The sequence below is a fragment of the Tasmannia lanceolata genome, unplaced genomic scaffold (genome assembly GCF_043159265.1).
Source record: "Tasmannia lanceolata isolate RefF3 unplaced genomic scaffold, GAP_Taslan_0.1 ptg000015l, whole genome shotgun sequence".
NCBI lineage: Eukaryota > Viridiplantae > Streptophyta > Magnoliopsida > Canellales > Winteraceae > Tasmannia > Tasmannia lanceolata.
The window spans coordinates 45,985,509-46,000,525 of NW_027518692.1; the positions used below are offsets into that span (position 1 = coordinate 45,985,509).

A 15,017-nucleotide genomic window follows, 5' to 3' on the forward strand; every position below is an offset into this window, starting at 1 on the left:
CCCTTGCCTTCTCGGTAGATACGCATAGCGGAGAATTGGGATAGTTGAGGGCTTGGAATTACACAGAAGAACCGGGTGTAGCGGTATTTCACTACAACTGTTTGGGTCTATTGAGAGGCACTGCTCGTCAGCAATTTCCACTCAAGTTTCATGGCAAAGACACAATTCTCTTCTTTTCTTATTCCTGGGGGCCTCCAATACCCCTTTGGTTGACAAATATGGGACCAACAAAAAAAGGTTGGAAGAACTTTTTTCCTTGTATTTCCAAAAGAAATTGTCATTGTAACTGACTGAATGTGTAGATGATGGATTGAGGTTTGGTGAAACATGACACATAGTGGTTGGGGAAGCCAATGAGAACTGAAAGTTTCTCTGCAAGAGGAATTGGGCAATGTTTAAGTTCCTTCTAAGGAGGCAGTTGGAAGAGAAGAGAACATGGCAATGACTACTTCCACCCATAATACCAGATTGAGCACTTTGCCTTGAAGATACAAAGCCTGAAGAGTGCATACCTCTGTGTCATAAGACGCTTAGAGCATAAGATGCTTTAATAACCGCGCCACAATAAACTCTGAACACACCAATTATACCTACAAGGCAGATTTTTTTAGAGCTTCCAAAAAAATAAGGTTGAGACAATTAATAGGTGGAGACCATATATCCACCACTTCGTTCTCGTTTAATTGGGCTCCAAGCGATATCCTTGTAGTGGTGGCAAAAGCCCCATACAAAAGCAGCCCCTCTGCAAAGCAGGGTAAGGCTGCGTACATCTAGCCCTCCCCACACCCCGCAATGGCGGAAGCCTCATGCACTGGGTCGTAGGACTATCTGATTAACTAGAACATAAATAAGAGTTGCTAACCCCATTCAGTTGAAGTCATTGTCTATGTCCTAGAGAAATAATACCTAGTTTCACCACAAGGTATATAACAATTATCAAAATCATTCAAGTTGTAAAAGATGCTGACAAAACTGAGCCATTTATAGTATAGAACCACCAAAGTTTTCACATGCATTTCTTGGAGCTACGGGCATTACCTAGAAACTACCCGATCGTCGTCAACTGCACATAATGGACTTGCTTTGTACATTGCATGAACAGGTGCATAGGCTCCACCAATTTCCTGATTAAAAAAAGAAATCAACAACTGAATTTCAGGTTTCAATGATGATAAATTTAGAATCCAGCAATGTGTCTAAGAGTTACAAGTTGACAATGCAACTAAAAAAATTATTTGTTCACATCTAAAATGGTAAAACTTGTTTGGAAGAAGCACAGTTTCCCATATCCAAATTCTAATCTTGCATATAGCAAGCTCAAGAAACTTTGCAATTTTTTTTCTTTTTCTTTTTTCCCGAAGGGAATACTCGGAATCTTTTGAACTCAATATGAGGAACATATATATCAAGAGTTCATGTTACTAGTAGAAGAAGTTACGTAGAACCTGAAGAGAGAAATAGAAGAATGGGGAGAAAAAGAGGAGAAGAAGAGAATAGAAGGAGAACAATAGAAAAAGAGTAGATGAAGAATAGAATAGAAGAAGAAGAGAATAAAAGAAGATTAAAATTAGAGGTAGAAGAGAAGACTTAGACGGGAGAAAAAGAGAGGAAATTAGAGGGGAGAATCTCAATTCAATTAATCATCCAAAACTTGATAATCTATACTACATAAGGCCTATATACACCCAATGAAACTAAAATTCCATAGAAAATAAAAGCACTAGAAATAACATGAAAAATAAAATCCTAGAAACTAAATAACATGGAAAACTAAAAACATGTAAATAAATACTAATGGTCCAATATGCCTCTTATTGGGCCTACTATCTACATCATTCTCTCCCGCTTGAAAAGAACTCACCCTCGAGTTCTAGTCCGCCTGGATCAAATATGTAGACGGCTCACTCAAGCAGTAGGAGTCGTAATCTGTTGAAGGCACTCAGCCAATGCACGGGACAACCGTGAGAATCGTCTGCACTGCAGACAGAGCGATAGGGAAGAAATCGCCCACGTAGAATCATAAGAATACAAACTGTGCCGGAGAAGTAAACTGGCTGGGAAGATAGCAACGTACTCTTCCTGGATCTGTGGGATCAGCATGACAGCTATTGGCAGTACCAATCCATGACTAGTCAGCATCTGCTAGTATCAAATCTGGCTCAATGGAATCAGGAATAAAGCCAACTGCTAGAACTATATCTGGCTCAATGATGTCAGGCTGACAACCCTCCTAATGATCATCATGTGCACTGAAATCCTCTGTCTCAACCTCCACAATCATCTCGAGCGGAACATCTACCGTAGAATCAGTCCTGTCATTGTGCGCATATACTGATATGGAATCAGCATCCTCAATGAACTGCTCGTGCTCTGCATGCTATGGCAATGAATCATCAATCACTGGACGCTCTGGCTCTATATCGTCCATCTCTGATTCTGTATCTACCATCATGGACTCTGTATCTGACATAAGCATCGGCTCAACAACTATAATGGTCTCGTCAACACTAGCATCTGGCTCATCAATAGTGCTAGCAATTACCTTCTCTCATTTGTTAGAGCTAATATCATCAAGGTGGGGGAGAAGAAATAGCTAAATGGTTCTGCAAATCCCACTCACGGCTAGGTTTTAAATTTCAGCCTTTCAGATTTCGATGAGGACCGAAACCGAAACGTTCCGAAACCGAAATCGCCGAAATCTTGGAAATTTCGGCGAAATTTATGATAAAATATTAATTTTTTAATCCTTTACAAAATTTCAGCCGAAATTTTCGGCACAAAAAACGACATTTCGATTGCTTCTACTAAATTTCGGCCGAAATTTTGGGATTTCGGCTAAAATTTTGGTTTCGGTGAGGACCGAAATTACCTCCGAAACCGAAATTTAAAACCTTGACTCACGGCGGTCTGCGGCTTCCCGTTTACATAAATAATCCAAAACTTAATAATCTCTACTACACAAGGCTTATATATAGAAAAAGGAACTAAAATTCCATGGAAAATACAAGCCCTAAAAATAATATGGAAAATAAAATCCTAGAAACTAAATAACATGGAAAACTAAAAACATGTAAATAAATACTAATGGGCCAATATGCATCTTATTGGGCCTACTATTTGCATCAAGAGGGCAATGGTGTGAGACTGAATGGGCAAAGAGCCTTTTGGCAAACTTCTGGAGCGAAATAAGTTTTAGCTTGATACCGCGTTTCTGATTTGCCTGAGTCAAGTGGTTGTTGGTTTGTTGGTTAAATAAAAGACAATCCATTAGTAGCTAACTGATGGGATACTTTGGATAATTTGTTTTAAAAAAAACGTGCTAATGTTGTATGGTTGATTGAGGATATGAATAGTTGTTTTTAGAGTTTTAAGATGTAGTTCTTATCTGTGAGATTGTTTTACATTCTCTAATAATGGGATTATCAATGGGATTGTTCATATTCTTTATTGGCGTCCCAACCCCTCTAACTCACATATCATATGTTTCTTTTTTGGTTTCTTGTATATTTTGTAAATGTTCAACAATTGCTATGACATGGATCATAGGGTACCAAAAGATGTGCTACAAAAAGCTTTTTGAGAAGACTATTCTAGTTCTCTAATCTGATCGTGGTAAGACAAACGGTTCAAAAAAGTTATAAATTTACCCCTACTATATGTGGTCAATGGAACATACGAAGTCAAATACCTCCTTACTATACAGAACACACAGTAATTCAAAGCTGAACCAATATAGGCAAGTAGATTACTCTGAAATAGTTTACCCCAAAACGGGTTAACCCCTCGTATTTACCTTCACTGGAACAGGCCCTAATTGGATGGTTGGACTGCAAATTTGGAGAAGAATTAACTGCATAAGCTATCAAATCGCCATTGACCATTCACATCATGCCCAGATCTTCAATATCATTGTTTACCTATATATTAGCAAACTTGATTGTATGTATGTCAGCAAACATAATTGTATATTCAATTTCCATTGGTATTCTTTTTCATTTATTTTATTTTTGAAATGGCAAAGTAAATCATGTAAATGTAAGGGAACTCAAATGCATATATTTTCTCATCTGGGAAGATGATAGGTGTGATAAACCAACCACACATGCAAATTTTACGAATCTTCAGGTAGAAAATAAATATAATAGGTGGTGCAAGAGCTGTCGAAGGTTAAGAAAGAGTTGGTCAAGAAGACTGAGGAGCTACAACAATTAAAAGATGTCTCTTCAGCAATGCATATAGAGAATACATTCAATGGGCAATATTTGGAAAAAGATGCAGAATATGGCAACAAATTGGCAAAATATGATTCTGCCTATCTCAATGTGAAGCAATGTTTACAAGACCATACATCGTCAACATATCTTAGAATACAAAAAGGGGAACTATTCCTTCATCATCATTTAAAGGTTAAAAAAAGGTAAAAATGAAGTTCCAGTGGTGGACAAGCTAAAAAACAAATCTTTTTTTCTTCATCATCTTCTTCTTCGACTTAGAGGAGAATAAATTGGTCTCTTTTGCAGATAAGAACATGAAGTTGTGCTACAAGAAAAGTAAATAGAAGTTAGCAAAATAATACAACCAGTCGAAAAAAAATAAACACTTATGATGAGCTTACAGAGAGTGTCGATACAAGGTACTTGTAAGAATATATTTTGCTACAGGAAAAAGGAGGCCTGACCGGGTATACAAGATCTACAATGAATATAAAACCACCCAGTGAAATGTGATTATTAAAAATAATAATTACCTATAAACAATGACACCATTTATATGATGAACCTGTGATTTTCAAGTGCAGAAGGTTCTATAAGATCCATGTTTACTGTTTGGCTTCTTTTAAGAGGATTTTTGCATGTTTTTCTATTGTGTCCAAATTGGCCGCATTGACTACACTTATTATGAGTTCCAAGTCTCGACACTCGCTCTGTCCTTCCTGTCTTGGGCCTTCCCCGCTTTCTTATTTGACAACTATTCATGTTTACTGCTTGGCTTCTTTTTTGAGGATTTTTGCATGATCTTTTATTGTGTCCAAATTCGCCACATTGTTTGCACTTATTATGGGGTTTAAGTGTCAACTCTTTCTCTGTGCTTGTCTTGGGCCTTCCCGTTGTTCTTCTTGCAAGAGGTGGTAACACTAACGGCAAAGGGTGTGGAGAGGGCTCCCATTGTGCTCGATCCAATGTTGGATATATCGTCTCTTCATATGTATCTCGGTACTTCTCAGCAAAGAACCATGACTGGCAGAAATCATACGGATCTAGCATCCTGTTACTTATAGCTGCCATGGCATGAGCGCATGGGAGGCCCATCGTCTGAAATACACCACAACTACATGTTCGAGCTTCTAAGTCAACAACATCCTTTTGTTCTACCGACCGCACTTCAAATGCATAAATCCCACATGGATATATTGTGTATTTACGCCCTATTTCAGCAGCCAATTGTACATGTTTTTCCCCATAGGAAGTCAAATGTTTGGTCCAAGTTTGACCAACTTTTCGACGAAGTTGAAAGAAGTTTGAAATTTTCGATCGTGTGTGTTCCACCAATGCAACAATGGGTAACCCCCTTGCTTCCTTCAAAATAGCATTGAAGCACTCTGATCTATTCGTTGTCAATGCATCATATCTATTCCCCTTGAAATAGACACTGGCCCAATTTTCCTTCGGGATCTCAGAAATCCATTGGTATGCATTTTCATCATGTTCTTTAATACTCTCCATAGCCCACTTGAACTCACTCTCTCTTAATGTCCTCGCAGCCTTCCAAAATAAATTATAGAGAGCCATATTCTTGAATATATCATGAAAGTATTCACTCAGGTGGCGCATGCAAAAACTATGGTGTGAGTTAGGAAACACTTCAGGTACAGCTTTCAGTAAGCCCTTTTGTGGATCAGAGCAAATAGTGATTGCATTAGATCTCGCTGACATGAATTGGGTACGAAACAAATTTAGAAACCAACTCCAACTTTCATACATCTCCGTCTCAACAATAGCGAATGCCAACGGGAATAATCCATTGTTTCCATCTATACCACATGCGATCAACAATATCCCAGGATACTTGCCCTTCAAATGTGTACCATCCATCAATACAAGGGGTCTAAGTGTGCGATTGAAAGCACGTATGCATGGGCCAAATGTCCAAAATAAACGAGCAAATGAGTCATCTCCATTAGGAGATAAATCACGAGATCGGACTATACACATATAGCTGCCATGGTTTGATCTTGTCAACTCAAATGAATATGCAGGTAATATGCGATAAGAGTCCTCATCATTTCCACAAATACTATCAAGTAGTATTTGCTTTGCAATAAATGCTTTTCGATAGCTCATAGTTATACCCCATTGCACTTTGATGTGATTAACTATAGATGAGACCTTGATATCTGCAGGACGAGAGAATAGGTCACTGCAAGTTTCTGCTACCCAAGCCGCTGAAACAAAAGGATGATCATTGTTGTTGACTTTCAATGAACATGTGTGATCTGATAAAAACTTTTTCACCCTCACGACACTCAAAGATTTGATAGCACATATCCGCCAAGGGCAACTTTTTTCTTTGCATCGTGCTGAATACTTTTTAGTATTTTTGGTAGTTGCGTAAAATATGAATTTGCGTCGAATCGCAAATTCTCGAAGCACCCTCTTGAAATGTCCCAAACTTCGAAAAGTAGCACCCACCTTTAAATCACATTGCCCATCGCCGACCTTGTCATCCTCTGAATGTGTGATGACCATTTCGTCTTCTATGGGTAGATTTATACTTGGTAAACTGCAAATAAAGAAAAAAGTTGATATGTATCATTTAAAGTTAATAATGCCTAAATAAAAATTTGCAATTTTGATGAGTACCTGGGCGTATGTGTGGAATCTGACTGACCAACCACATTGTCATGTGGTTCATCAACATTTGCATCCATGTTATTGTCCTCAGCATCTGTACATATATCATCAACTTGTTCATGCACTTGGTTATGACGATAACCATCCTCGAAATCCTTCATTAAGTCTATTCCATTCCTGATTAGTTGGGACTCATCAAAATTAGGAATTTAAAATGACAATTTCATAGCAAAAATAGAGAAGTTACAAAAAAAATAAAAAATAAAAAATTGAAGACTTCAGTACCTGAGTATGTCTAATGGTTCATTCTCCAATGGATCATTAATACATTGCCGATCTTGGGGGATGACACTTGGTGGGATCGAAGTAGAGAAAGGTGTGGTTTGATAATTAATGGTTTTAGCTATTTGATGTTTTGTTATGTATAGGCACAAAGAGTTATACCCTTTATTATCGAAAATCTCCATCATTGATTGTAGGTCATCATCATCTTTAATTTCATATAAAATGACATGTAATGGATCTACTACATATCGACACTTTATAGATAATGATACCTCATTGGATCTAGTTCCAATCTTATTATGAATTAGAGATTCTAGTTCTAGAAATTTAATTCGGCGATCCACCATGACAAATTTAATGCTCCCACCCACATAGTCAAATGAACCTTCCTGCTTTAAGTATCCATCACAATGCAAGATAAAGGATGCCTTAGCTTCTCCCATTTTTGAAGACACTCCTAAAACCTACAAGAGTTGGGAACAACCATTTAGTAATGCAGTCCGTATTTTCAACAAGCATTAAGAAGAAGTGTTCACATTTCACAACACATAAAAGAAAATAAACTCGAATAAACTTAAATAAATTCATGTTAGGTCATACAGTAAGTCATGTTATGAGTCAGGGCAAATCATGTTAAGAGTGAAGGTAAATCATGTAAAAATCAGGGTAAATTCATGTTATAAGTTGGGGTTAATCACGTTGGGATTCAGGATAAATCATGTTAGGATTCAGGGTAAATCACATTAGGATTCAGATTAAATCATCTAAAGATTCAGGATAAATCATGTTAGGAGTCAATTAAATCTTGTTAGGAATCAAGATAAATCATGTAAAGAGTTAGGATAAATCATGTTGTAAGTCAAGGTAAATAATGTTAGCAGTCAAGGTAAATCATGTTAAGATTTCTTTGTAAATAATGTTAGGAGTCAGGGTAAATCATGTTAGGAATCAAGGTAGTTAGGAGTCAGCGCAAATTATGTTAGGAAATAGGGTAACCAACAAATTGCATTGATATTGCGTTTTCTCATTCCTTCTAGTTGAAAGGAAGATGTCAATGACAAAGATATAAAGAAATTGAGAGTGATTGTCTCATTGATACACTACCTTGTAATGAAGATGTCAATGACAAAGGAGAAAAGCACTGAACGAGGGCATTTATTGCAACATAGTACGGAACGCGGACACCTTTCATCTTATCGACGAAACACGCACGATTCTTCAAAAACAGGTGGAAAAAAGACTCCAATGCCTTTCATGCCCTTCCTGACATAATCAGAGCCCAGATACCCTCCTCGTATCTGGTGCAAAGGCAGTACACCTCAATCATTCTATTTGCATCCCCCTTTTCATTATTTTAGTATTTCTTAATGAGAAAATGGGGCTGCATTTAATGCATTTCTCGTTCCTCGTTAATGCATGGGATACTAATGGAATTGCACAAGTAATTCTCGCTTCCTCTACACGCTTATCTCTATACACATCAAATAAAGGAGATAGTGCTGGTGTTTTCAAATAGACGTTGTCGTTATCACGTATAAACATTGTTTCCCTTATATGAAGCGAGCCCGAATTTTAAAGATTGTCTGGAACGTTGCCAGTATTCGGTTTGTGTATTAACTCCTTCGAGTCAAGCCATCAGGAACGCCACCGGAATCTCGAATACGCCGCCGGAATATTAAATACGCCGTCAGAATTTATGGGTTCAAACACATGTTCAAATATATCAGTACGTCGCCGGAATCTCGAGTAAGCCGCCGGAATATCAAGAACGCTGTCGAAATTTCTGGGTTCAAACCAAGGTTGCCAAGGCGGGAATCGAAAGCGGGAATCAAAGGCTTCTGGGATGGTGGGAAGCGGGAATCGTGGGTTGCCAGAGAGTCGACGGGGATTCTCCGGGGATTCGCCGGGGAATCACTGAGAGTCACTGGGGAGTTGGGATTTGATGGGGATTCGCAGGGAATCGCCTGGGAATCAGGGTTCCTATAAAGTGGGAATCGGGGTTTTCATAAATTGGGAATCGGGGTTCCCCAGAATCGGGGATTCGAATCGAATCATGGTTCGGATTCGCGAATCCCCAACTCCAGGTACGAATCCTGCTTCTCTGGTTCAAACACATGTTCAAACATATCGAGTACGCCGCTGAAATATCAAGTACGCTGCCGGAAATTTTGGGTTCAAACCAAGGTTGCCAAGGCGGGAATCGTGGGTTTGCCAGAGATTCGACGGGGATTCGTCGGGAATTCGCTGAGAGTCGTGGGGAGTTGGGATTCGCTGGGGATTCACAGGGAATCGCCTGGGAATTGGGGTTTTCATAAATTGGGAATCGGGGTTCCCTTGGGAATCGGGGATTCAAATCGAATCACGGTTTGGATTCGCGATTTGGGGATTCGCGAATCCCCAACTTCAGGTACGAATCCTGCTTCTCTGGTTCAAACACATGTTCAAACATATCGAGTACGCCACCGGAATATCTCAAGTACATTAAAATATGTCCACTTATCAAGGATCCAACGGTCTCTGCTTACGGGTGACGGCCAAGATTTAAATGAACCCGAGGTTTTTTGGGTTCAAACACATGTTCAAACCAAACCAAAGCCAGCAGTAAAGAAAGGCGCTATCGTTCCATCAAAATCTGTCCACGTGTCAAATATCCACCCGTCTCTACTTATTGCTGACGGCGAAGATTAATACGAACCCAGGGTTTTTTTTATTCAAACACATGTTCAAACGAACCAAAGGATGACAAGTTTTTTAGTGAAAAAAGGTGCCTGCAAAGATAATCATGGTAAGTACCGCCTTCCACCAAATACAAGGAGGCTATCTGGGCTCTAATTATGTCAGGAAGGGCACTGGATCTTTTTTCCACCCGTTTTTTAAGAATCGTGCGTGTTTCATCGATACGATGAAAGGTGCCCGTGTTTCGTACTATGTTGCAATAAATGCCCCTGTTTCGTACTTTTCTCATGACAAAGATATAAAGAAATTGAGAGTGATTGTTTCATTGATACACTACCTCGTATGTGCCTTCAGTTAGTATTATCCAGTAGGCAACTGATGGAAGCGGCATTAGGATTCGAGGTAAATCGTGTTTGATTAGGATAACTCGGGTTTTTATCACAATAAGAGCAATATTACCTTATTAAAGGTGGTCAGTGGCGGTTGAAGGAGCCCATGATGCACACGCAGGAGAGAAAACAACGTACATATTGGATGTGTGTGACAACAGATTGGATGAGTGTGACGGCGAATAGCTGCGGAGAACAACTCGGAGGTACACGAACAAGACGGGAAGGCATCATTCAAAAAAAAAAAAAGACAAGGGTGGAGAATGCATTGTGCAGTAGGGCATAGAGGAGATAAAATAAGAGAGGAGAGAGAGAATAAAGTGGGGGGAACAAAGTTGAAAAAAGGGACTTTTGGTCTTTTTTCACATATGCCAGCCCTAAATGATTAATATTTTCAAAATCGAACTTGTTTGGTCATTTCAGCAACTTGCTGTATTTAGTTGGTAAAAAATCCCCACTTTTGATTTAAATGTTTATTATAGAAGCTAAGCTAATCTTTTAAAATTATAATTGACTATCCTAACTAATTATTTATCTTTTGTTAGTAAAATATAAAGTTTTATTTATTTTCTTTTAATTTTCGTAGTTTACATTTTCTCTAGTTAATACCAAAGACTATATACGCGTGCAGCCCTAAAAAAATTTCCAGGTGTTCTTACCATCAACCCTTGACTACCTAAAAAAATCCCTAAACCAAAAATTGTGTGCCTTGCAGCGACAATGAATTACCGTTTGTTTCTGAATATTTCTTTCCCTAAAATCGAAATTCGTCAAAAAAATTTAGCCAGTCATCGGTTTTGTTTGAAGGTTAAAAAATTGTTGTCAGAGGCAACTGGTGGTGAGAAGAGGGCAGAGTTCTTTCGAATTTAGGTAGTTAAAGACACGTGGTGGGAGAGTCGTTAGGGAGACGAAACATGAGTGGGAGGTGCCCTTTTTATTTTATTTTTTAATGTACCACCCTTTGTAACTGTAAAATTTATTTTTTTTAATTAATTTGGCACCCCCCCCCCCCCCCCCCCTGTCTATCTCTCTCCTTCCCACCACCAAAAAAAGGAGGGTAGTTTGCCTCATAGAATAGTAGTTAGTTACAATGAATTTTTGTATGATTTTTCGCATCCATTGCTGCATCACAGTCCAACTGACTACAATCAGATAGAACCAACAAACATCATCTCATTAATTTGAAAATGGAAGCAAAAGTAAACATCAAAACATTATAACCATCACCAACAGAAAAGCTAAAGAAAATCAAAACAAGAAACAGAAACCCATCTCATTATCAATAACAATTACCCAAAAAATCAGCAGACAAAACGATGCCGAGTTCAAGGCCATTCACCATCAACATTCTCCAACACACCTAGCAAATAAAAAACTGCAATGGATGCTTAACAAGCCAACAACATGCCCTCAACCTAATTTTCTATGGGGTTTTGGTGTGTTGGTTCAAAGATCACCATACTTGTAAAGAACGAACATGTGAAGAAAGAACATAATAGAACTGAAATAATTTAAAGTATTCAACATTATCAAGCGTTGGTAATTGAAACCTGAATATTACATGAGCACTTATACATGACTGTTTACAAATTTGTCACTCTAGAGTTTCTGAAATTTCATAATAAATATCACAGTTGTTTAGGCATCATTGAACATCAGTAAAATGTGCAATTCAACTTCAGAATTCTATAATGAAATCAGGGTCCACATTAATCGGTTTCACTGTTTTTTGGCTTTCCATCATTCTCTCCATAGTGAAATGATTTTGCAGATTTACTAGCAAAAAGGGAGGTGTACATTGACTCTTTGTATGTGGAGAAAGCTCTGCCCCCAATGTAACTTGCCGTTTCTTTTCTTCTTCTTTTGTAATTATAAAACCAACTACCAAAGCTGTCCCCTCTCTTGCTTTGGCTTTTATAATCTGTGAAGGGTACCTTTGTCCCCACTCATGATGGGTATGTAATAGATGAATCTATGCAAACATACATATCATTTTCCCTAATATTAGCAATTGAGGTTAGAATTAGAACTATCCAAATAGTTCTGTCTGGTCATGACATTTCAAAGAATATTGGTTTCTATTTATGTCATTTGTTGGATCTCTTTGTAAAATTGTTTATGATTAAAAATAACCATTTATCATTCCAAAAACAATAATATTTTATCATCATGTTATTTACAGAGAGGAGAGGTTATAGTCATGTTCTTTGATAAAATACATACTGGAAATGGGGAATGATGATTGAACTGTGGTTTAGTCAATTACAGACAGCTTATAGTCCCCTTAGTGAGAATATCTCAATTAATGAATCGAAGATGATCAGTTTTTTTAGGAGTGTCATAGAGAGCCATAGATTGAGCCAGTGTGTAAAAACGCAGATGCGAAGCGGAAAATGGTCGAAGAAAATCCTAGTCGACTCGGCACGACGCGGTCGAGTACTTGGTTGACGTAGCTGAGTACTCGGTTGACATGGTCATAATTTGAGAGAGTCCAAAGGAGTTTTTATTGACTCTGTAGGGCAAAATGCGGAATGCGACCAAGGTAAAAGGGAGTCAACTCGGGGGAGTCCACAATGACGCGGGATAGTTTTAAAACTATGGATTGAGCTACAATACCATATACATTCCTTATGCATCAACATAACGCAAACCAACAAGGCCCAAAAGTAAACTACTGCAAATGTCAACCTTCTCATAAACATAACATTAAATACATGACGTTGTGCTTTAGTACACAACATCAAACATTGTTTCCCAATGCTTTTCACAAGGATGCAAAAAAACGAGACACGCAAGAAAAGAAACAACTAAGAAATCCTCTTGGTTTAGTCCGATAAACTTTTTCAAAACACAAACATGGGGACCTACATAAGTATAGTACTGGGTGGTACCCAGCCAAGTATGAGACAGGTTTAATGGGCCTATCCTAAAGCGTTTCATCAGCCCTGAAGCTTTTGGCGTATTGGTTAGGTACCTAACATTTGGTATCAGAGTGAAAGCCAACACAATGTGGGTCGCCAAGGACGGCGGATGCAGAGGATTGGTGGAATGTTATAGTCCCGAGTGGGGGCTGAGTGGGGGCCTGCCTAGGTATGGGACTAGAAGGGGCTAGATGGGACGCAGCATGATATGGGAAAGGTTTAAAAGGCCTAGCCTAACGAGTTCCATCATCTCCTGTACTAAAGGGAAATGTGATCAGCACAACCATATCTTGATATTTGCACAAACCCAGCTGTTTTTTCTTCTTTAATTGGCTCGTGAGTGCTTTTTGGGAAATGTAATAACCTTTTCACAGCTCTTTAAATACTAAAAGAAAAGATGGGTTAGTGAAAATATCAAAACATGGTTGTGCTAAAACTGAGGAAATGTTGAACAAAATGTTGAAGACCAAAGCATTGCCTCAGAGGACTCTGCCAAGGAAGAATCTGATGTGGAATTGGAAAATCAAAGTAGACAACATCAAGACTCTAATCACTTTGCAAAGCTGAGGAAACACTGGCCCCCGGGTTTTGAACCAGCCCAAAAGCTTCATCAAGCAGGAATCTTGGGAACAGGTCCCCTTTCAAAGGTCTCATTCCTTCTAAGACCTGAGTCCATGATGACTTCCTCAGCATCTGCCCCATGATCTGGACTTTATCAGCTCTGATTCTATTGGATGCTTTCAATCCCTCTTGGGTTTGGTTCTCTTGTTGCAGGATTTTCTGATTCCTCTTTTTGTTGCTCTTCTGTCCATGAGCTTCTTGTTGTTTTTTTGTTGTTGCCCACCATTTGATGGGGGCCTGGTCTATTTCCTGTATTGTTGTATCTTTAAAAACCAGTCATGAATAATCTCACAAAAATGGCTCAAAAACTCATGGAAAAATACCCCAAAAGACCATGGACACCTGTTAATCGCCCCAAAAAAATCCCCCAAAGAAAAGGAAAAAACTAGGGTTTTGAAGTCCCTGAAAACGTCCATTAATTATAACATGAAATACCCTTTCAGTAAACCTTCAAAACCCCTCATTCAGTAAATAATTAAAAACCACCTTCATGAAACCTTGAAAAAGACGAAGAACATGAAATGCATACCTTGCTCAGTAGACCCAGAAAAAATGCCTCAACCCTCCATGGAAAAAATTTTCAGGGTTTCCAAATCGCATGGAACCCAAAAGATGAGAACGTGGTTGCTGAGAAAAGGCATGAAAAGGGGGAAATTATTCGATCGCAGAGGGAATGAAGAAGAGATGTGCGGGAGAGGCGAACTAAAGCTCTTTTACCAATGTAAAATTTACCACAGATTTTTGCGGTAAAACGAGTACGATTGTCTTACGTAAAAAGAGCTTGAAATTGGGGGCGTAAAATAAATGGGAAGTGATATATCTGCCCACCTTTTTTTACTTGGGACAGCCACCTCTCGTGTTTGTTGCCACGTACACTGTATTCGGGTGTCCCATGTAAAGAAAAGGGGTGAAATTTATCAATTTTCATGCGGACGGAGAAATTTGCTTTTAAGCCCATTTTAAGTGGCCACTCGGGCTGTTTGGTTGATTCTAAATCTGAAAGCCCGAATCACTTCTCTTTCTTTGAAGTACTTCCAGAATTGGAATCATACTAAAATGACTTCTAGCAGTTTTCTAGGTGCAAAGAACGAGAAAAGCAATAAAATGCCAAAAAGCTCCTTCTGACCAACAAACACGACCCGCCAAACACATTTCCAGGCAGCCATGAAATTTTTTTCATGTTCGGCGACGCTTAACGGATTGATGAGAATCTGTGGAGTGACTCCGAGCCGGCAAAATCTCATCCTTTAGCCGTATAAATAGTGTAAATTGAG

At 38.7% G+C, this 15,017-nt stretch overlaps 1 protein-coding gene across 6 annotated transcripts; it reads right to left on the minus strand.

The window, feature by feature from the left end:
* Positions 1–852: 852 nt before the first annotated feature.
* LOC143847589 (uncharacterized) lies at positions 853–14,472 on the minus strand. Of its 6 annotated transcripts, XR_013235120.1 has the most exons (7): positions 14,273–14,472; positions 11,495–11,561; positions 7,137–7,600; positions 6,861–7,028; positions 4,748–6,780; positions 3,794–3,917; positions 853–1,124 (listed from the first exon to the last, which is right to left on the minus strand). XR_013235120.1 is itself a non-coding variant. In XM_077356518.1 (6 exons), exons 2-5 carry the CDS (start codon positions 11,534–11,536, stop codon positions 4,767–4,769), a joined length of 2,688 nt encoding a protein of 895 aa, XP_077212633.1. In that variant the 5' UTR covers positions 11,537–11,561; positions 14,273–14,472; the 3' UTR covers positions 853–1,124; positions 4,748–4,766. The 6 variants fall into 6 exon arrangements, 4 of the variants coding, with proteins under 4 accessions (XP_077212633.1, XP_077212631.1, XP_077212632.1 ...); XM_077356518.1 differs by lacking the exon at positions 3,794–3,917; XR_013235119.1 differs by lacking the exons at positions 853–1,124; positions 3,794–3,917 and adding an exon at positions 4,283–4,539 and having other exon boundaries at positions 4,616–6,780.
* Between the last annotated feature and the right edge of the window lie 545 nt (positions 14,473–15,017).

What these genes read in the sequence shown, in the direction of transcription:
- LOC143847589 (XM_077356518.1), bottom strand. Translation starts at nt 11,536, where the DNA reads ATGGCCTTGAACTCGGCATCGTTTTGTCTGCTGATTTTTTGG. An exon ending in GAACCATTAGACATACTCAG is followed by an intron (nt 7,029 to 7,136) that starts GTACTGAAGTCT and finishes CCAACTAATCAG; the next exon opens with GAATGGAATAGACTTAATGA. An exon ending in GATTCCACACATACGCCCAG is followed by an intron (nt 6,781 to 6,860) that starts GTACTCATCAAA and finishes CTTTATTTGCAG; the next exon opens with TTTACCAAGTATAAATCTAC.